The 20,286-nt window shown below is 31.5% G+C and overlaps 2 protein-coding genes across 2 annotated transcripts; both read left to right on the top strand.

Annotated features, from left to right (window-relative positions):
* Window positions 1-874: 874 nt before the first annotated feature.
* Window positions 875-1,730, top strand: LOC112757916 (uric acid degradation bifunctional protein TTL-like). The gene is made up of 3 exons (XM_025806464.1): window positions 875-1,201; window positions 1,298-1,399; window positions 1,470-1,730. The coding sequence occupies exons 1-3, from the start codon at window positions 875-877 to the stop codon at window positions 1,728-1,730; spliced, it is 690 nt and encodes a 229-aa protein (XP_025662249.1).
* Window positions 1,731-3,727: 1,997 nt separating this feature from the next.
* LOC112757915 (uncharacterized) lies at window positions 3,728-7,391 on the top strand. The gene is made up of 6 exons (XM_025806463.1): window positions 3,728-4,412; window positions 4,484-5,558; window positions 5,664-6,005; window positions 6,095-6,226; window positions 6,483-6,588; window positions 6,672-7,391. Exons 1-6 carry the CDS (start codon window positions 3,728-3,730, stop codon window positions 7,389-7,391), a joined length of 3,060 nt encoding a protein of 1,019 aa, XP_025662248.1.
* Window positions 7,392-20,286: the final 12,895 nt, after the last annotated feature.

Raw genomic sequence — 20,286 nt, 5'->3', positions numbered from 1 at the left:
AGATTTGTGACAAACTCATATTTTCGTGGCAAGAATTGTATAAGGCTTTCACATCTTCGGAATTTTGATTTCCCACCAACAACACCCACCGTAGCAAAGTTGGGTGCGATGAATATTTTTGGTATCGTTCCCACCATTTTCTTCCATTTTTTACTTAAATATCTTCTCTCTATTTTGGTTAAAAATTTTTAACTGTTCCCTCTAATTAATTTGGTGCAGCACAAAATCACACTGCCAGAGAATTGGGAAAATCTTTTATCAGGTAACACTTAACTATTATCCTTTCTTATCCTCTTTTAATTTCTGTGAGTATCATGTTTATTTATATTTTTGTGAATATCATGTTTATTTATATTGTGTAGATACAATTTCTGCAAGAATTATACTAAATTTTTTTCTTATACTTCTCGTTATTTTTGTAATTGTTGTTTCTGAGTTATTTGTTGTTATTAGGTTATTGGGTGTTTGCTCTTGTTAGGTTTTTGTTATTTAGTTCTTTTACATTAATGAAAAGAAAGATATGATATGTTACTACGATATCTTTTCCTTCATGTTTTTTGTGAAAATATATAGTATTAATTTATCTATTACTTATGTTTTTTTCCTACCGTTATGATGGTCATTTTATATTTGTTGAAGATTATAGTGCATGCTTGCTGGTTGAGGCTAGTTTTATTTGAAAATAACGTCAAATTTTAATTAAAGTGATAAAAACTACATATAGTATTTAAAACTTGAATAATTACATATAAAAAAATAAACGACAATCTTTAATTTGCATATTCAATTTTTAATGTTCAAACACATTGAAAATGCTATATCTACTTTTGTTTTTTTATTCATAGTGTATTTCGTAATATTCAGGTGATCAAAGATGGCAATTCTATCTGAGCATGTTCATACATCATTGCCCCAAATCCCACAATCTTGCAGCAAATCTTCAAATTGGATTGCTACGAAAGAAAGTGAGTTTCTTGAATGCTGTGGAAGCATCAAATTCGCTAAGGAAATGGCTTCTGCCTCTCCTTTCTCTTCGTTGCAACACGCACTCGATGTTGCCTCTGAGGTTTGGTTTAATAAGATCAATATCCATTCCTGGTTGGTGGCTCTCAATGCTCACACGAATATCTCTGAAAAAGCACCCTTCTATCGAGAATCCTACGATAGTGCTTCATTCACTAGTATGGATTCTACTCTTAAGGTTTGCCACGTTTGCCATTCTTTTTTGCGTTTTGTTATTTAATTAAAAATAATCCTTTAAATGTTTACTGGATTATGATTCATTTGAAACTTGTAGGAGATATATGCATTAAGCATGCAGTATCTGGTGAGGTTCGGTTTTCCATACTTTAAGAAAGATTCTGATTGGGATACTGATGTTATACTAATGGATTTGAAGGTAATTTTAAAAAATAATTTATTTGGCAAACATAAATAGCTGAATTTGAATCATTACATTTTCTTTGCAGATGAGTGTTAAAAACAAGCCGGCATGTGAGTTCCATTGGGCATGTCGAAAGCAATTCAATATCATAGAACGACATATTGCAAAGTTTTTTCAAAAGAGAGGATATGTTCGCTCTACAACTGAATCGCCAATAATCCAAACTGCTGTAAAAGACTTTGATCTGAACAAAAAGCCGTATCCTATAGATGATTTGGATCCTATTGCGCGTGACAAAGCTAGGCAATTTTGTGAAATATGGTATCCAGGAGAATACTATGTTTGATGTATTTTTGTTTGTTTTACTTTTGTTGAACATAACTATTCTGTTAAATTCCAGTTCTATCTAGGCTTAGTATCTTTGTTTAATGTTTTTTTTCGGTTTCAATTGAACATATCTGTCTACTTAATTGATTATTATGACTCATCTGAAAAGTAAATTTTTCATTGTAAGAGTTAATATTCTTTCAAAAATAGTCGTCCTCTAAAATTTTTATATACTAATGTGTCCAATTAACATGATTATTGCTATTTAAACAAGCTAATTGAAATAAAATTACTACAATAATATTAGATAAACAGACACACAATACAGAAGGAATGAACATTAAATCAAATTAACATTTATTTCAAAAAAAAGTGAAATTCAGAGGCTTAAAAATAAAATAAGTTTTATTCCAATTAATAATATGTATTTAATTAAATCAAGTATCAATATTGAAGAATATTTAAATTGAATCTTTTAAGATTTTGAATTTAAAATTTGTTATAAAAAAGGATAAAAGTAACAGAAAAGGATAAAAACAACGACCAATTGATAAGATAGTTCGAATATGCTTAACTAATTCCTAACCCTTTGTTTAACTAATTCCTATAAATATGCTTCATATCAAACATTATATAAGAACTAATACTCATTCTCATTCATTTGTATGTTCTTATCGAGACTAGAGATAAAGGTAAATTATTTCACAACATTATACCTTACTTCATATGATTTAAGTATACTTTATATATTTTTGGATTCATAGATAGCCTGTTCTCTCTTGTAGGACACTGAAGATCAAATTAAAGAAGACAAATAAAGTGTGGAGCCAATCTTAATCAACTTTTTGAAATTTCAATTACCTTGAAGGTTATATTTCCTTATATTTGATTTTTTATTCCTTGTGCACCACTACTCTCTTTATTATATTTGATTTTCGGAAATATATGACCGTACTCACAGTAACCCGAGATTGACTGAAAAAGTTTGAGGAGACCAAAAATTTTAAGATAAAAATCATGATAAAAGTTTTATATAAAAATAAAATTTATAAATAAAAATTATTTTTTATTACTAATATCATAAAAAATAAATATTTACAAATAAAAATTATAAAATATTATGTAATGGTACTCAGTGTTGAGAATTTTAATAAAATTTTAGTTTCCATAACTACTAATAAATAATTTTATAAAAAATTTTGGGGCCATACCCCTCCATGGTCAAACTAAAGTGTATTTTTGCATACTCATTATAAATATTTGTTAGACTTTTTTACAACCTCAAATACCCTTTTTTTTTTTACCAAAGATAGGAGACTTGAACCCGCAACCTCAAATGCCCTTACACAATACCATTGTGCATTAAACATAATTTGATATACTTTTAAATAAATCATGCTATCACTTCAGATAAATTTTATGGTGTTTATATTGCCTAACTTTTTCTTTCATATATAACATGTATAACATATTTAAAAAAAAAACTATATAACATATTATATATAACAACTTTTAAAATGTTTAAAATATATTAAAAAATATCTATTTACAATTTTTTTAGAGTAAGTTATGCACCGTGTTAACAAGACCATATCCTTATCCATTACTTATTCCTTTTTATATAGAAATTTTTTTTGTATATTTTTACTCAAATATTATATAAACTTATTTGTTTTATGATTTTCTACCGTAATAATTTTTAAACTTATTATGCATAATTGATTATTGAGGACAAGGTTCATTTTTTTGTTGCGATGCAAATTGTGAGATTATATAATATAATTTTACTTACTCTATAGCTAATTAGTGAGTAATATTAATATTAGTTTGACGATCTGTTTAGGTTAGTTCAGTAACACCTCCTTTTACACTTTATGTCAATACATTTCTGTAATTTGTTGTGTATATTAATTAAGAACTAATACATGATATGGTGATTTTTTTGTATAATTCATTGTTATGCCTTTCATATACTTATATTTTGGTACATTATTATTTAAACAGAGTCATTCAATTATGATTGATAAGAGTTGGATTCATAAATCAATTACATCAACAGAGTATAAATGCGGGGTTGAAGAATTTTTAGAGTTTGCCTTTGCTAGAGCTGCTATAAATGGAAAAATTATATGTCCATGCATCAAATGTGGGTTCAACAATATGGGGACGAGAATTGAAGTATTAACTCATTTACTTCAAAAAGGATTTCCAGAAAAGTATACTTCTTGGTATATGCATGGAGAAACTATAGTCCAGCCGGAAGAAGAACTATTGGGTCATAATCATACAGAGCCTGTTGAAAAATCACCACTGCATGATATGTTGACTGATGTTTTCGGTATAGATGATATCAACTATGAAGGTGATGATGATGAGCCCTTTGCTTCGAGAACTGATTCCGTTCCAATGCCGTCGGAAAATGACACTAACGAGGATTCAAGAAGAATTACAGAGTTGCTAAAAGATGGAAATCGTAAATTATATCCTGGGTGCGCAAAATATACCAAGTTATCATTTATTGTTGAGTTGTATCATATCAAGGTGTTGTGCGGTGCTACTGACAAGACATTCTCCATGATAGTCGATCTTCTCAACAATGCTTTTTCCCATGCTAACTTGCCCACTTCATTTTATGAAGGCAAAAAAATGATTAAATTGTTAGGTTTGGGATACGAGAGAATTCATGCATGTCCAAATAACTGTATGCTCTTTTGGGGAAAAGACAATGAGAAAAAAATAAATGTGTGGTCTGTAACGCATCTCGATATAAAGTTGAAGAGAACACCAGCAGCAATACGGAAGTTGTGGAAACAAGTCAAGATCAAAAGAAAAAGATACCAGCAAAGGTGTTGAGGTACTTTCCTCTTACTCCTAGGTTAAGAAGGTTATACATGTCCTCTAAGACTGCAAGACTAATGCGCTGGCATTCGGAGTTTCCTAATTCAGATGGAAAGTTAAAGCATCCTAGAGATAGCAAGGCATGGAAATATTTTGATTTATTACATCCAGAATTTGCTAAAGATCCTCGTAACATAAGGCTCGCTTTAGCAACCGATGGCTTCAATCCATTCGGGACTCTCAGTTCAAACATTAGCATTTGGCCAGTGATGCTATATATATACAACTATCCTCCATGGTATTGTATGAAGCAAACTTCCCTTATAATGTCTATGATAATTCCTGGTCCAAAGATGCCTGGAAATAATATTGATATTTTTTTGCAACCACTTATTTGTGAGTTGAACGAATTATGGAAAGGTGTTGATGTCTACGATTCTGTTGATGGTAACAATTTTCGTATGCATGCTGCATTATTTTGGACTATTAGTGATTTTCCAGGTCTTGATAATCTGTCTGGGTGGAATACACATACGAGCCTCGCTTGTCCATCATGTAACTTCGATACAATCTCCAGAAGGTTGAAGTTTGTCATGAAGTATTGCTTTATGGGACATCGTCGATGGTTACCCGATGATCACGAGTATAGGCACAATAAACACTCTTTTGATGGCCATACAGAACTAAGAGGCCCACCTCCGACATTATCAGGCAGAAGGATTTTGTCCCAAATTGAGAGTAGTCGAAAAAGACCTCAAGATGCACTCAACGATGGCAACATCCCACTACAATGGAAAAAGAGGAGTATTTTCTGGGATTTACCATATTGGAAGGATAATCTTGTTCGTCATTGTCTTGACATGATGCACATAGAGAAAAATGTGTGTGATAATGTGCTTTTTACTATACTTGATGACAAACAAAGGACTAAAGACAACTTGCAAGCTCGTAAGGACTTGCAGTTGATGGGAATCAGAGAACAACTCCATCCATATCCTAATTCTTCCAAGTACCATGCCTCGTGCTTTAGAATGAAAAATGTTGACAAGGATATTTTTCTAGGTGTTCTAAAGAGTGTCTCTTTTCCAGATGGTTAATCTTCAAATATTTCTAGATGTGTCGATATTAAAAAACGAAAGGTAAGCGGTCTAAAGAGCCATGATTCACACATTCTTCTAGAACATATCTTGCCAATTGCACTTAGAAGATCCTTGCCAAAGGAGGTTATATCTGTGCTTATCGAGCTGTGCAACTATTTTAGAGAAGTCTCAGGCAAATCATTATCACTAGAGAATTTAGAAAGACTACAACAGCGAATTGTTTTGACGCTTTGTCACATGGAAATGATATTTCCTCCAGCATTTTTCACTATTATGGTTCATCTAGTTATTCATCTGGTAGAGGAAGCAATGATTGCAGGTCCAGTGCAGTATAGATGGATGTATCCTGTTGAAAGGTAAATTTTGGCACTCTAACAAATTTTAATTGAATCTATTTGTTACGATATATTTTTATGGATAACTAATTTTCTCTTTTTGTTATTAGGGCCCTGGGACATTTAAAATCTTATGTCCGTAACAAGGCTGCACCGGAAGGGTGCATAGCTGAAGGTTACATAATAGAGGAATGTCTAACTTTCTGCTCTAGATATTTGGAGGATGGCAATATTGAGACAAGGTTCAACCGACCAAAATGAAAACACTTCTAGTAGTTGCTCTACTGTCTTATCTAAGATTTTTCCAGCCTTAGGAATATCTCGTGGAGCTCATAAGATTTGTTCGTTAACACCAACAGAGAAATTGCAGGCCCATCGTTATGTGTTGACAAATTGTTCACTGGTGGACAAGTTTCGCGAGTGAGTTATGTTGTTATTTCTAACTTAGATTTCAATTATTTTCTATAACTATTACATAACTGTAATCTACTTTACCAGAAAATGTAGATGTGAGATTGCCAGAATATACCGTGGTAGAAAAAATGCAACCAAGCTCGTTGAAGAATACATCCATGCCAAATTCCATGAGTGGTTTAGGGATTATGTGAGTTAGTTACATTTTGTAAAACTTGTTTGTTCCAAAATAGAATTTAGGATCACATATTTCTAATCTATTAACACATGTAGGTTGCAAAAAACAATGATCCAGATATCACTCCCGAAATCAAGTGGCTTGCAGAAGGGCCTAATGATATTGTGAAGAGGTTTGAGGAGTTTAATGTTCATGGGTTCAAGTTTCGTACAATGAAGAAAGATCAAGGCCTTAAAACACAAAATTGTGGCGTGGTTATGTCTGCTATTACTAATAGTGTTTCAAATGGCAGGAACCCTATTATAGTAGCAAGCGACAATACATACTATGGTAAAGTGGTAGATATGATAGAGTTAGACTACTTTGGCAAGCTAAGGGTTGTGTTATTCAAATGTATTTGGGTTGATACCACACTTAACAAGGGAATCAAAATAGATCAATTTGGGATCACAAGTGTAAATTTTTCTAACTTGATACACACCGGTGATAATGAAACAGATGAGCCATTTATTCTTGCAACAGATGCAAGAATGGTTTACTATGTTGATGATCCAGTTGATGAAGGTTGGTGTTCTGTTTGTCATATGAAACCCAGAGATTTATATGATATGGGGGATTTGAATGAGGAGGAATTAGATGAATCTTTGGTGGAAGACATACCCTTTTGTGAGCAACAAGTAGAGAATCTTAAAGAGTTTCAATTGACGAGGGACGAGATTGATGAAGCAGATCAGGATGAAATGCATGTTGACGAAAATGATGATAATGACTGCGATGATGATGATGATGAAATAGATAATTTAGACAATATTTGATGTATTCTAGATAATTTGTTACTCTAGAGTTTCTCGAGGTCTCGAGAATTGGCTTTGATCTGGATGTTTTTATAACAATAATATGAGATAATTTAATTTTATTATTTAACAACTATTAGCTTTGATGGTTTTATACGTTTAAGGTTGATTTATAGTGATAGTGAGTAATATAGTATGCACTTATATTAAAATGTCTAATGCTAGAAGATAATATTAAATATTCAATAATTACTTTTGACTAAAGTTATGAAAAATATAATAAAAAACAATACAAAAACTAAAGATAAGAGGATAATTAGCTATTTTTTTTATTAAACTTATGAAAAATCTGTTAGTAACAACTTAAATTATAGAAGACATCTTTTTTTATTAATTCTTTGAAAAATTTATCATTGACGACTTAGATTAAAAAATAAATTAAAAAATAAACACTAAAAATTACCCTTAATATGGGATTTTTTAAAGGTTTAATAAACTTTCCATTCCAAGTATTGTCTAATTTTTTTTTTAACTAAAATATTAATTTTTCTTAGTTTTTTTTTTAATCACTCTTTTCACTCTGAACTCAAAACAAAAACAAGAAAAGAAGCACAAAATATATCAAGGGATCAAGCAAAAATTGATTCATCACCTTTCTAATAAATTGATTCACAAAATACAAAATAATGAACTAGTTTAATTTAAAATTCAAGATCGACATGAATTCATATCTGAATTAAGTTGTCAATCTTACTTGTAAGAAAATTAATACTAATAAATTAATGATTATGTACTCACTTCTATAAAAGTTCTTAATTTTATTAAGTAGTAACATAAACGAATGTGTAAAATTTATTAAATAAATTTTATAATTTTTTTTATAAAATTAAATTTTAAATATGGACTTAGTAATTAAAATTTAACAAACATTAAATTTTTTAGGTAAAAATATTTACAAAATCGAGTTAATGTATAACTCTTACTATTGTTTCGTGCAAAATAAGAAAATAACTAAATTAATAGTGCATCGTTTGAATCATCATTCACATGTAGTGAGAAATTGTGAGGGTCATATATTTATTAAAATGATTTTTACGTTATTTAATATATTATTACAAAAATTAAAGATAAAAATATATAGATTAAAAATTAAAAATTAAATTTCTAATCGTATTTGACCGTTAAAAAATAAATAAATAAATAACTATTGTATTAGAAATAAATTAATATAAGATTTATTTAATAGATAATAAAAAATAGAATTAAAAAAAGATTTTCAAAATTAAAAAAAAGGTAAAAAGACGGCAACAACAACCATGACTATTCTGAATATTCAAGATTTAAAATTTCAAAGTGCGCTTAATTTTTAATATACCCTTTGGCGGAAACTTAAGATAACCACCCATCACTCTGTTCACGTCTTATTTTGAATCTGTTACTCTATAGCACGTGAAGATACTTCCTTTAACACGTTATATGAGTCGTCTCATATGACAACATTCTCCAAATGAAAAATACCGAACAATTTTTTTTTTCATTTTAGTGTTATTTGTTAGTTTGTTTTGGCAGATTTTCTCATGAAGCAAAAACGTAATAGTTCAGGAGAGACCCTTTTAGCAGAACTTCGACAACCACAAAATATCAACAGCAATGAAGAATTTGCAGAGGGTTTGGATGAAATAAATCTCGACCAAGGGGATGCTGGATCTTTGGGTATAGACATGACGAATGAGCGTGATACGGTGACTGCACTCACTAAAAAAGATCATAACGACCCTTTAGTTGTGAATGTCAAAGGTAGATGTAATTTCAAATTTTTACGTGATTTTTTTATGTTCTAATCTTTGATTTATTTCTTTTATTCAATGTTGCATTCGTTTATAGACACTTCTACCGGAGAAATTACAGCTCGCAAAATGAGTGCCATTCAAGTTTGGTATTTGAAAAAGGAAGAAAAAGTCATGATGGAACTTGATGGCCATGGACAAGGTCGAGATAATGGCGCAAATTTATTGGTACGATTTCTGGGTTTAATGGCCCGTAGAGCAACGCTGTGTCCAATTTCAATTCAAAGATGGGATCAGATGCCTGAAGACAACACAAAAAAGCAGTGGAACTATATTGAAGTAAGTATGCATACTTTAGAAAAAAACCAAAATTTTTTCTGCCTTTTAAAATTTACCTTTATCTTTTTAATTTATGCGCCTTTTCATTTTTAATGTTTAGTTTTGTTCAATTCTTATATTTCCCCATTTAATTTCCTGTATATTATTTTGATTTCTCTTCTGTGATTTTGGAATATGATAATATTATATTAGCTAAATTTTGATATGTCTTGTACTCATAAACTATTTAGATATCATGTTTTCAAAAGATGTGAGTTATGCAAACATTAAAAAAAAAACAGCTTAAGAATAGTTAATAAAGAGAGAATTTTCGAGAGAGTACTACTTCAAATAGACAAGATAAGAGGATTGGATCTGGTATTAAATAAGAGTGATGATACCTTATTTAAATTTGGTTGTATTATTGGAAATACAAACAATGTTGATAAACTATGAGTGTTTTGAAAAATGCATGCTGGCTAGCTTGATTAATAGTATTTGTACGTTTTAAAAAAGAGATAAAATGAGAGGAGGATATTAATGTTATTGGGAAAGTGCATGTATCTGGCTATATTTTTATTAGGTCTACTTTAAAAAATTCATTGTGTAGAATTGGTTTATTTTTTCACTCGTTAGGTCTGTTTTTTTATTAAAGGGATGAACAATATAAATTTTAACATTATGTATAAATATTTTGAAGGAAAACTTTGAATTTGATTATGCTGCTGGTATTAAATGGGCACTAAGGACATTGGGTGATCGATGGAAAGCCTACAAATATTCGCTACGGAATATTTATTTTTATCCTAATAAAACAAAAGAAGAAATTCTAGCAACTAAGATTGATTCAGATATACCTCCTATTGAATGGGCGGCTTTTGTGCATCACTACACAAATCCTAAGACAAAGGTAATAGAATAATGTTTCTTTTAGTAGTACTGTTATATTATTATTATTTTTTTATTACAGCTATCTTTTTTCTTGTTATTTTTATAACAATATTATCTTTATTTTTTGTGATTATAAATTTTAGAAACAGTGCTTCCAAAATAGAAAAAATCGAGAGAAACTTCAAGTATCACATGCTGGTGGTAGTAAAAGCAATGCTAGAAGAGCAAATGAAATGGTATTTTAACGTTTATTCCTATTGTATTTGTAGTTGTTCTAAAAAAAGCGTTGATAATGTAACTGTCTTATGATAGGAAAAAAAGTTAGGAAGACCTGTATGTCGAAGTGAAGTTATTCTGTCGACTCTGGTGAAGAAGAATGGAAATTATGTAAATGGTGGGCACAATTTAGCGGTAAGTTATTATGTTATTTGTTTTAGTTTAATGTATAATTTAATTTTATAAATTAAAACTTGGTATACACTAATCTAATTTTCTTTCTTGTGTAGGAGCAAATATTAGAGCATTTGCCTGAAGATCAAGAACGTGCTGCTGCTGAAGGAGTACCTTCGAAAGTGTTAGCTCATCCTAATGATGCAATTGGAAAGGTCTTTGGTGCTGAAAATGTAGGGCGTGTGCGAGGTTTTAGTAGTGCTGTATGTCCAGTAGGTTTTGGCAAGTCTAAGCGTATTTTTGGATTTACAACCGGAGGAGTCTCCAGCAACGTATCTCAGCAGCATGTGTTAAATTTAGAGAAGCAGGTTGAAACATTAGAAAAAAAGTTAGACGGATATGAAGAAACCAAAATTCAATTGGCAGCTCTGCACAAATTTTTATCATCAAAATATGGCGATGAAGTACCTAGTATGTCTGGTGATATGTCAGACATTTAGTTAGTATAGTTAATAAATAATAGTTAAAATTTTAAATATATTTACTCTAGAACATGTTAGAATTTTAATTATTTATGTTAGAATTTTTCTTATTTTTTATTGTATACAAATTTAGACTTGTCATAATATTATTATTATTATTATTATTATTATTATTATTATTATTATTATTATTATTATTATTATTATTATTATTCTGAATCTTTATTATATTTTTTATTAAAAAATATTAAATATTATATATTTATAAAGTTTGACTTACGTTATTAATGATATATATGTAAATATAATTTTAATTTAATAAAATTGTTCAATTAGCCACAGTCAAATTAAAACGAAAGCTACATATTATGACACAATAAAAAAGAAGTTAATTACAGAAAAAACGTAGCAAATTAGTATAAATTAGCCACGAATGGAATATAAAAACCAGTGCACAATAGCTACAAAAATAGCGTGTTTAAATAACCCGGTGTTAGCCACGCAAAATATTGTAGCTGAAAAATCCGGCCTGCACAAATTAGCTACAGATGAAGTGTGGTAGAATTATACTTTTTAATTTGATAATTTTTATTTTGCCACGATATTAAGTGTGGGTAATGATATACGAATCGTGGCTCTTTGAAGGTCTCCACGGTGTTTAAAACTGTGGCTAGTAACTCCAAAATTGTGGCAAATTGAAAATGCAACCCCCTAATTAGGCACAAATATTTTTTCGTGGCCAATGTATAGTTGCTACCGTTATCTTGAAGTTTAGCCATAATTTTTTCTGTGGCTAAACCCCTTGTTTCTTGTAGTGCAAGTATTATGTTATCGATATGTTCATCAAATACATCAATCAATCAGAGCAAAAATTATGACAAATTCTAATGCGTTAAAAAAAAGAATGCAATATTTTTTAAAATTTATTATTAAAAATAAAAAATTTAAATTATAAATATTAAATTTATTTATTTAATAAAAAATACAATACTCTTTATTTTATAAGAAATGTTTAAAGACAAAAAAAATTAATTAAGTGAAATAATTTCAACATGCTAAAATGAGTACCTGGGGCTGAGTTTATTAATCTTTTTATTGATATGATATTTTAAATTAATCTCTAATAATTTTTATTGGGAATATATTTTTCAGTAAAATAAAAAATAAACTAGTTTCGTATATTTCTTAAAAGAGATAAATTTATGTTTTGGTGGTTTTGATGACAAGTGGAAAGTAAAATGTACCTTTTTGCAAATTTAAAAACTAATTTATCATTAACTTAACTTATAATTTAAAAGTTAACAACTAATAAACCAAAAAAAAGGTTATTCAAAAAAAAAGTTGGAGGCAAACCTAAAACACTAATACCCATCACAATATTGCCAGAAAGTTCTCATAAATTCATAATCTATTCTCAGGTAGTTAACAAATTCATGCGGGGGCATATGTGTGTGCTACGTTGAGGAAAATATATTAGAATTAGAGTTGATTATATTTTCTGCTTGTAATAATATTCTAGTGCTGCCATTTTGCCAATTCCTTAATTGTTATGTGAATTAACCAAACGCGGTAGCAACATCAATAAGAAAGCTTCTCTTCTAAACAATAAAGCAATCTTTTTCTTTCTTTCTTTCTTTTTTTTCCGTTAAATAAACAACGAGAAATACGAACAACATAAATAACGAAATACATTTAAGATTCACTGAACATAAAAAAATTCTAATATAATTATCCATACTTATTCCCAATTATACCTGTTTTCGTTATCCTATTTTCACTGTAGCTACTCTAATCCGACCCCCCTCCCCTGTCACGCTATCTACATCGCCGGCAACACTGGATCTCAGCGTCGCAATAAAAAAAATATTCATGTACAATAAAAAGTAATATTTATTGAATTTAAAAGAAACATTCATGTACAATAAAAACAAAACATCCATGTATAATAAAAAGAAACATCCGTGAAGTTGTGCGACATGATTGATGGATGGTGGAGAGCGTCCCGCGTTGCGGAAGGAGGAAAAGAAGAAGACCGACGGAGGGGGAGGGACGCGATGGAAGATGACGACGTGAGGGGGCAGAGGCAGTTCCTCACGGCACGATGGAAGACAAAGTTGGGCTGCTTGCAGCAGCGTAATGAAGGCGCGACGAGACTGGGCTGCCTGCAGTGACGGACAAGATGGAGACGCAATGAGACTAGGCTGCCTGAAGCGACGGGCAAAATGGAGATACGACAAGGGTGGACTATTTATGTTGTTTTCTCCCTATACTTTTTCTCTTTTTTTTTTATGTGTGTGTGAGATATCAACATCTCAATGAAGAAAGAAGATCAAATTGAAGTGAAAGCAAGCAAGTGAATAGAGAGAATAGAGAGAAAAGTGGAGAAGAAGAAAGGAAAACAACTTTGCATTATTGATGAAATGTGCAAAATTATAGTGATTGAAAAAGTAAAGTGGAAGATTACAATATTGATATATATAAACGGAAGCTAAGTGATGTGTGAAGGGTGTGATGATACAAGTTGGTTGAGAGTTTAACTAACTGAGGATGAGCTGGCATAACTATTTTTTAGTTTGCATAACCACTTTTCAGTTTGGAGAAGGTTCTAGGAGGTACATTCCCTCAAGACAAGAGACTTCTAGGAAGTATACTTTACTAACATGCCCCCTTAAGACAAAGGACTTCTAGGATTTTGTATCAAAGACTCTTAGCAAGCTACTAAACTTAAGAAAGATTGCAATTGAAAGGGGTTTAGTTAAAGTATCAGCTAACTAATTATGAGCTAGGATGTGCTGAACAATTTTTTTTCTTGTGACATAGTCTCAAACAAATGACTATTTGAGGACAAAATGCTTTGACTTGTTGTGAAGGATTGGGTTGGTAGAGAGGAGAACTACACTCTGGTTGTCACAGTACACCACAGGCTTAGTGGAGCAAGAAATTCTGATTTCAATGAGTAGATTTTGCAGTCAGATAAATTTCTGTAATAGCATATGCTATTCCTTTAAATTTGGCCTCAATACTGCTCTTGGATACTGTTGTTTGCTTCCTACTAGCCCAGGAAACTAAATTTGATCCAAGATAAATACCATAACCATTGGTTGATTTTCGATCATCAATGTCATTGACCCAATCAGAGTTACAAAAAGCATAGATTCTGAAGCTTGTAAAGTTGTTGAACCTCATACCATATTATACAATTTCTGCTAAGTATCGAAGAATTCTTTTGACTGCCTTTCAATGGGACTCAAGAGGGTTGTGAAGAAATTGTGTCACCTTATTCACAGAAAAGAAGAATTCAGGCCTTATGATTATAGCATATTACATACCACCTATGATGGACTTGTACAGGGATGGATTGCTAAATGAACCATCTCCAAAGGTAGACCATTTCAGTGAGAAAGTCATTGGGTGGGCACAAGCTTTGCGTTGCTCATTTTAACTATTTTCAGAAGATCTTTGATGTACTTTGTCTGCTTGAGAGTGATTGATCTATTTGGGATTTTAACTACTTCAATACTAATAAAGTAGTGCATCTCACCCAGCTCTTTCAAGGAGAAGGTGCTGTGAAGTTGAGTCATGAGTTCCTTGATTTCATTTTCTGAATCACCAATGACAAGGATATCGTCTACGTACACCAGAATGTAAATAGATGAAGAGAAGGTGAATCTTATGAATAAGAAAATATCAGATTGAGTGCTTGTGAAACCAAACTTTTGAAGGACAAAGTTGAGCTTTATGAATCAGGCTTGAGGAGCTTGCTTGAGACCATAGAGGGACCTTTAAAGTTTGTAGACCTGATGAGGGTTTGAAGATGTGAAACCTTCCGACTGTTGCATGTATACAGTTTCATGAAGATCCCCATTAAAGAATGCATTATTGAAGTCGAATTGATGGATCTTCCAACTTTTTGTGAAAGCCACACTGGGCATAACTTGAACTGATGCTACCCTGACCACAGGACTGAAAATCTTATCATATTCAATCCCTTATTTTTGGTGAAAGTCCTTGGCTACAAGGCATGCCTTGTACTTCTGAACTGTGTCATCAGAGTTCTTCTTTACCCTCAAAATCCATCTATAGCCTATAGGATTAAAGTGCAGAGGGGGTCAACCAGTTGCCAAGTGTAATTTTTTATTAAGGTTGAATATTCCTCCTCCATAGCCTCTTTCCAATGAGGAGTTGCAAGAGCCTCAGCAATAGATTTTGGTGTACTGCAGATAAAACTAAATCCAAGGTTCACTTCAACAGTGAAGGCTTTTGGCTTGAATATGCCGCTTTTTCTTCTAGTCTGTATGGGATGCCTATTTTGAGGAGTAGGAGTAGTTCTGCCAGGTTGAGAGGGTAAGAGCTGGTGTGCAACAACAGGTGTAGCAGCACTAGAAGGTTGGATATTTGGCCTAATTACAACCTGCAAAGGAACAGTTTCAAGAGAATCTGCATGTTCAATAGTATCAGTTTCTGTTTTAGCAACAATAGGTGTAGAAGGTAATGAGTTAGATACAGTATTGATATTAGTAGTAGTAGGTGCATCATGAATGTCTATGGAATAAAGGTGAAAGATGTAGGTAGCTTGAGGGACAGTGGTTGGTTGTTGGGATTGGTTGGGTTGGGTTTGGTTATTAAAGAGTGTTAGATAGGAAAACTCTTATTCACAAAAGACAATAATTTTTGTGATGTATACTTTGTCTGAAGGAGACATGCATTTGTAGCCCTTGTGTTTAAAGAAATAGCTTAAGAAGATGCATTTTGTGGAATGGTGGTTAAATTTGTGCCTATTGTAAGGTCTGAGTCAAGGATAGCACAAGCAGCCAAAAGGTTTTAATGTAGCATAGTTGGGTGTGATGTGGAAGAGGACCTTTAGTGAGATTTTGAGATTCAGGACTAGTGTAAGGAGTCAGTTAATAAGGTAAGTTAAGATTAAAATTGCTTCATCCCAAAAGAAGAAAGGTAAAGAGGCTTGGGAGAGAAGGGTGAGAGAAGTTTTTTTTATTAGGTGCCTGTGTTTTCTTTCAATACATCTGTTTTGCTTATGTGTGTGTGGACCAATGAGTCTATGAGTGATTTTTTGGTCTTTGAGGTACTGTTTGAATGTGTTAGAGAGATATTCTCCCCTATTGTCTGTTTGAAGAGATTTCATTTTGAGGCCAGTTCTATTTTCTATCATGGCTTTGTATTGAAGAAAGGCTAAAAAAAAGTCTGATTTTTGGTCTTTAGTAGGTAAGTGCAGGTGTACCTGCTGTATACATCAATGAAGTATGCATAATATCTAAAGCCTGATTTAGTAGGTTGGGAAGAAGGACTCCAAAGATCTGAGAATACCAATTCTAAAGGTTATGTGTATTTAGTTTGAGAGAGAGAAAAAGACAGTTGGTGAAGTTTACTGGTGAGGCAAGGATCACAGGGACTGTTGATGTTGGTGGTTTGAGTGAATGGAATATTTTTTGCTTTTGAGTATGGTTTTGGTGATGTGATGAGAAGAGTGGCCAAGTCTCTTGTGCCAAATGTCAAGGGGCACTGTGAGGTTGGTTTTAGGAACTGAGACATTTGGTAAAATGCTGCTGGTTTTGGGAGTTCTTGGTATAGCTGGTGGACTAGTGTAGAAGTAGTTTATGTTGGAGCTGATGCCAATATTGGTGGTAGTATCAACTGTGGCACTTGTAAGAAGAGCAAGAAATCTATTTTGAGTGACAATATCAAAAGGTGCAACCAAATTAGTAGGAGAGGGGTTAGGATGCACAAAATTAGAATGCAGATTTACATAAGAGTCACCAACTGTACTGCACTTGTTGTTGTCATTTTTGGCTTGCAAATTTATACATGAATCACCAATTGTACAACACTTATTGGTAGCAACTTTAGGCTGCAACCTTACATAGGAATTATCAATTGCACAAGAATCATCAATTACATTGCACTTATTGCAATCAGTTTTGGCATGCAAAATTACACAATAATTACTAATTGCAGAATCAATATCACTATCACTACACTAACTGTAGAGTCAGCAGTTGCAGTTTCATCAATAGAACTGCATATACTATTGCTCCTATTGCTATTTTTCTTTTCTTTATTTTGATTACCTATAACTCTTCTATTTTGTGCTTTATTTTCTTTTCTTGCAATGTTTGCATATGCTTTCTTTTTCTGTTCAGTATCAAATACTTTAGTTTTATTAGAGTTTCACAGTGGTCTTAATATTTGTATATCATCAAACCTATATAGACCATTGCTAAGCCTGCCTTGGAGCATAATCTTCTTGAATTCCTTACATTTTACAGCATATAAATGAGGCCAGAATTTAAAGAACACTTTGTTGTCTAATGTAAACTTTAAGACACTAACTAAATTCTTGGAGATAGTGGGTACATGAAGCAAATTCTGAAGTTTAAAAAAGATTTTAGACATAGATGCATGCATGATAGACCTCCCAATATTAGCAATACTTATAGCTTTGCCATTACCTCCAAACACTTGCTCAGAACCTGCATATTCTGGATTGTTCATCAAGTTTATTTTATCGAAGATAATGTGGTGGGATGCTCCCGAGTCTGGATTACCACCCCTAGTTAGCACAGGTATTGGTAGCAAGTAAAGCTTAAGGAGGGCCCTGGTTGCTGTTGCTTGAGTGCTGAGCTGATTGGACTGAAGGTTGACAGTGATGAGCTTGCTGGTGGAAGCCAAAATTGGGTGGAGGAGGACCATTGTTGAAGTTTTACAGCTGGAAATTTTGGTAGTTCTGGTTGAACCTATGAAAGCACTCACAAACGGTATGACCAATTCTGCCACATAATTGGCACTGAGGTCTATTCCCTTGCCACCATGACCTATCTCCTCGGAAGCCTCTTCCTCTACTTCTTCTGTCAGGGGTCCCTCTGTCATAATTGTTGGAGTTTTGATAGGACTCCTCTGGTAAAATTGCACTTCCAGTTTTACTTGCATCTGGTTCCTTGTGAGCTATATTTGCATGGACTAATGTTAGATTAGTCTTTCTGAACCTCTCATTTACTTCTTCTTACGAAAGGAGTTGGGACTCAAACTCACTGATAGTCATGTGATCTATTTTTTAGTTCACCATGGTGATAAAGGCACTGAAGCCTTCATCCAAACCTTGTAAAGCAGTTTCGATCTATTTTTTAGTGGAGCTCCAAGAGTAGATAAGGAATTTACTACTTTATTGATCTTGAAAATGTATTCAATTGCAGAGGCACTTTGTTTCTGGATCATTTTTAGTTGAGTCTTTAGCATTTGTATCTTTGATTTGAATCTAGCTGCAAAGTACTCATTCAATGCTTCTCATATTTTATGTGCATATTCATACTCTACAACCTTGTTGACAAAAGTTTCGTTCATGGAAGAAAGCATCCAGGCTACCAAACATTTATCGCGTTGTTCCCACTCTTCAAACTCAGGTGACACTTTTTTAGCAATTTTGTCTTGATCTGAGTTGAACCTTGTTGAAATTGATAGAGCAATGATCTTACTCTAAAGTTTGTTGGCCTTGACACATGCAAGCGCTTGTCACTTCCAAGCCTTAAAGTTGTCTTCATCCAATTTAATTGTTATTAAAAAATTTGCTATCTACTGATTGTAGCTGTGGAGCTCTATTTTCTGATACCATGTGAGATATCAACAACTCAATAAAAAAAAAGATCAAATTACAGTGAAAGCAAGCAAGTGAGCAGAAAGAACAGAGAAAAAAATGAAGAAGAAAAAAAGAAAATTAACTCTGCATTATTGATGAAATGTGCAAAATTACCGTGATTGAAAAAAATAAAGTAAAAGATTATAATGCTGATATATATAAATGGAAGTTAAGTGATGTATGAAAAGTGTGATGAAACAAATTGGTTGAGAGTTTAACTAACTGAGAGTAAACTGGCATAACTATTTTTCAGTTCGTAACTATTTTTTAATTTAAAAAAAAAAGTTCTAAGAGGTACACTTCACTAACAGTATGTGTCTTCAAAGTGTTTATATTCTTATATACAGTAACCATCCATTATCAAAAGACTAATAAATTTTAATTAAGTTTTAACATACAGTTATTTTTCAAGTATTGTCTCACACAATTAAAAAAAGTGGTGTTTTTAAAATTTTTCTAGACACAACATCATGATATTTGGTGTATCTTGTTTTATTTTATTTTATGTTTTTCAAAATTTGAAACTTTTTCTTTTTCTTTTTGAAACTAACTAATTAAGTTGGTTTTAACTTTTTTTTATTTCTGTTCTAGAGGTGTATAATAAAAATCACTATAGTTGATGATCATTATTAACAGTATAAATTCTTTTTCATTATGAAGATAGATTATTTTCTTAAAATAATTTATTATCAAACATGTTTTTTATATCTTCTAATTAATCATGTGAATTGTTGTTTCCATTATTTTAACTTGACCTATATATTTAGCTTTGATGTGTCAATATATATATACCCCTTAGTTCAAGTTATCTCTTTCTTTATTCTTATATATTGAGGGACTTGATAGGATTTATTGTCAGAAGTTTGGTGTCAATGCAAGTAGGTGTTTATTAAGTCAAAGTCTAGAAATGATTATATATTTAACAAACTAGCTATTCAGATTTAGACAAGTAGAGTTTTTTTTTCCCCATAAATTTTGTATATATATATTTTTAATCTTATGTTATTTTTTTTAGAGATTAATAAACATCGAATTCTAATATTTTTGTTATAAAAATTATGATATCATAATATAAAATTATTTATTCTAAAATAAATAAATAGATAAAAATATATAAATAATTATGTCTCAAATAGAAATACAAATTAAACAAACCCTATGGATGACTTATGAGTGTTGTATTATTTAGCTTTCAAGGGTGTTATGGTTGCTTAGCTTCTCTGATCTCAAGAGAGAGTAAAACACAATTTAACTGTAAAAATGTGTGAAACTCCTAAACAAGTGAATATATATTCAATAAAATTACTTAAATTCATTTATATTGAATATTTTAAGAAAAAATAGTTCATCATGACATATATATATATATATATATATATATATATATATATATATATATATAT

This window comes from Arachis hypogaea, chromosome 6, assembly GCF_003086295.3.
Source record: "Arachis hypogaea cultivar Tifrunner chromosome 6, arahy.Tifrunner.gnm2.J5K5, whole genome shotgun sequence".
Classification (NCBI taxonomy): domain Eukaryota; kingdom Viridiplantae; phylum Streptophyta; class Magnoliopsida; order Fabales; family Fabaceae; genus Arachis; species Arachis hypogaea.
The sequence above is the reverse complement of the archived record's forward strand: the minus strand, read 5'-3'. Positions and strand labels throughout refer to the sequence as shown.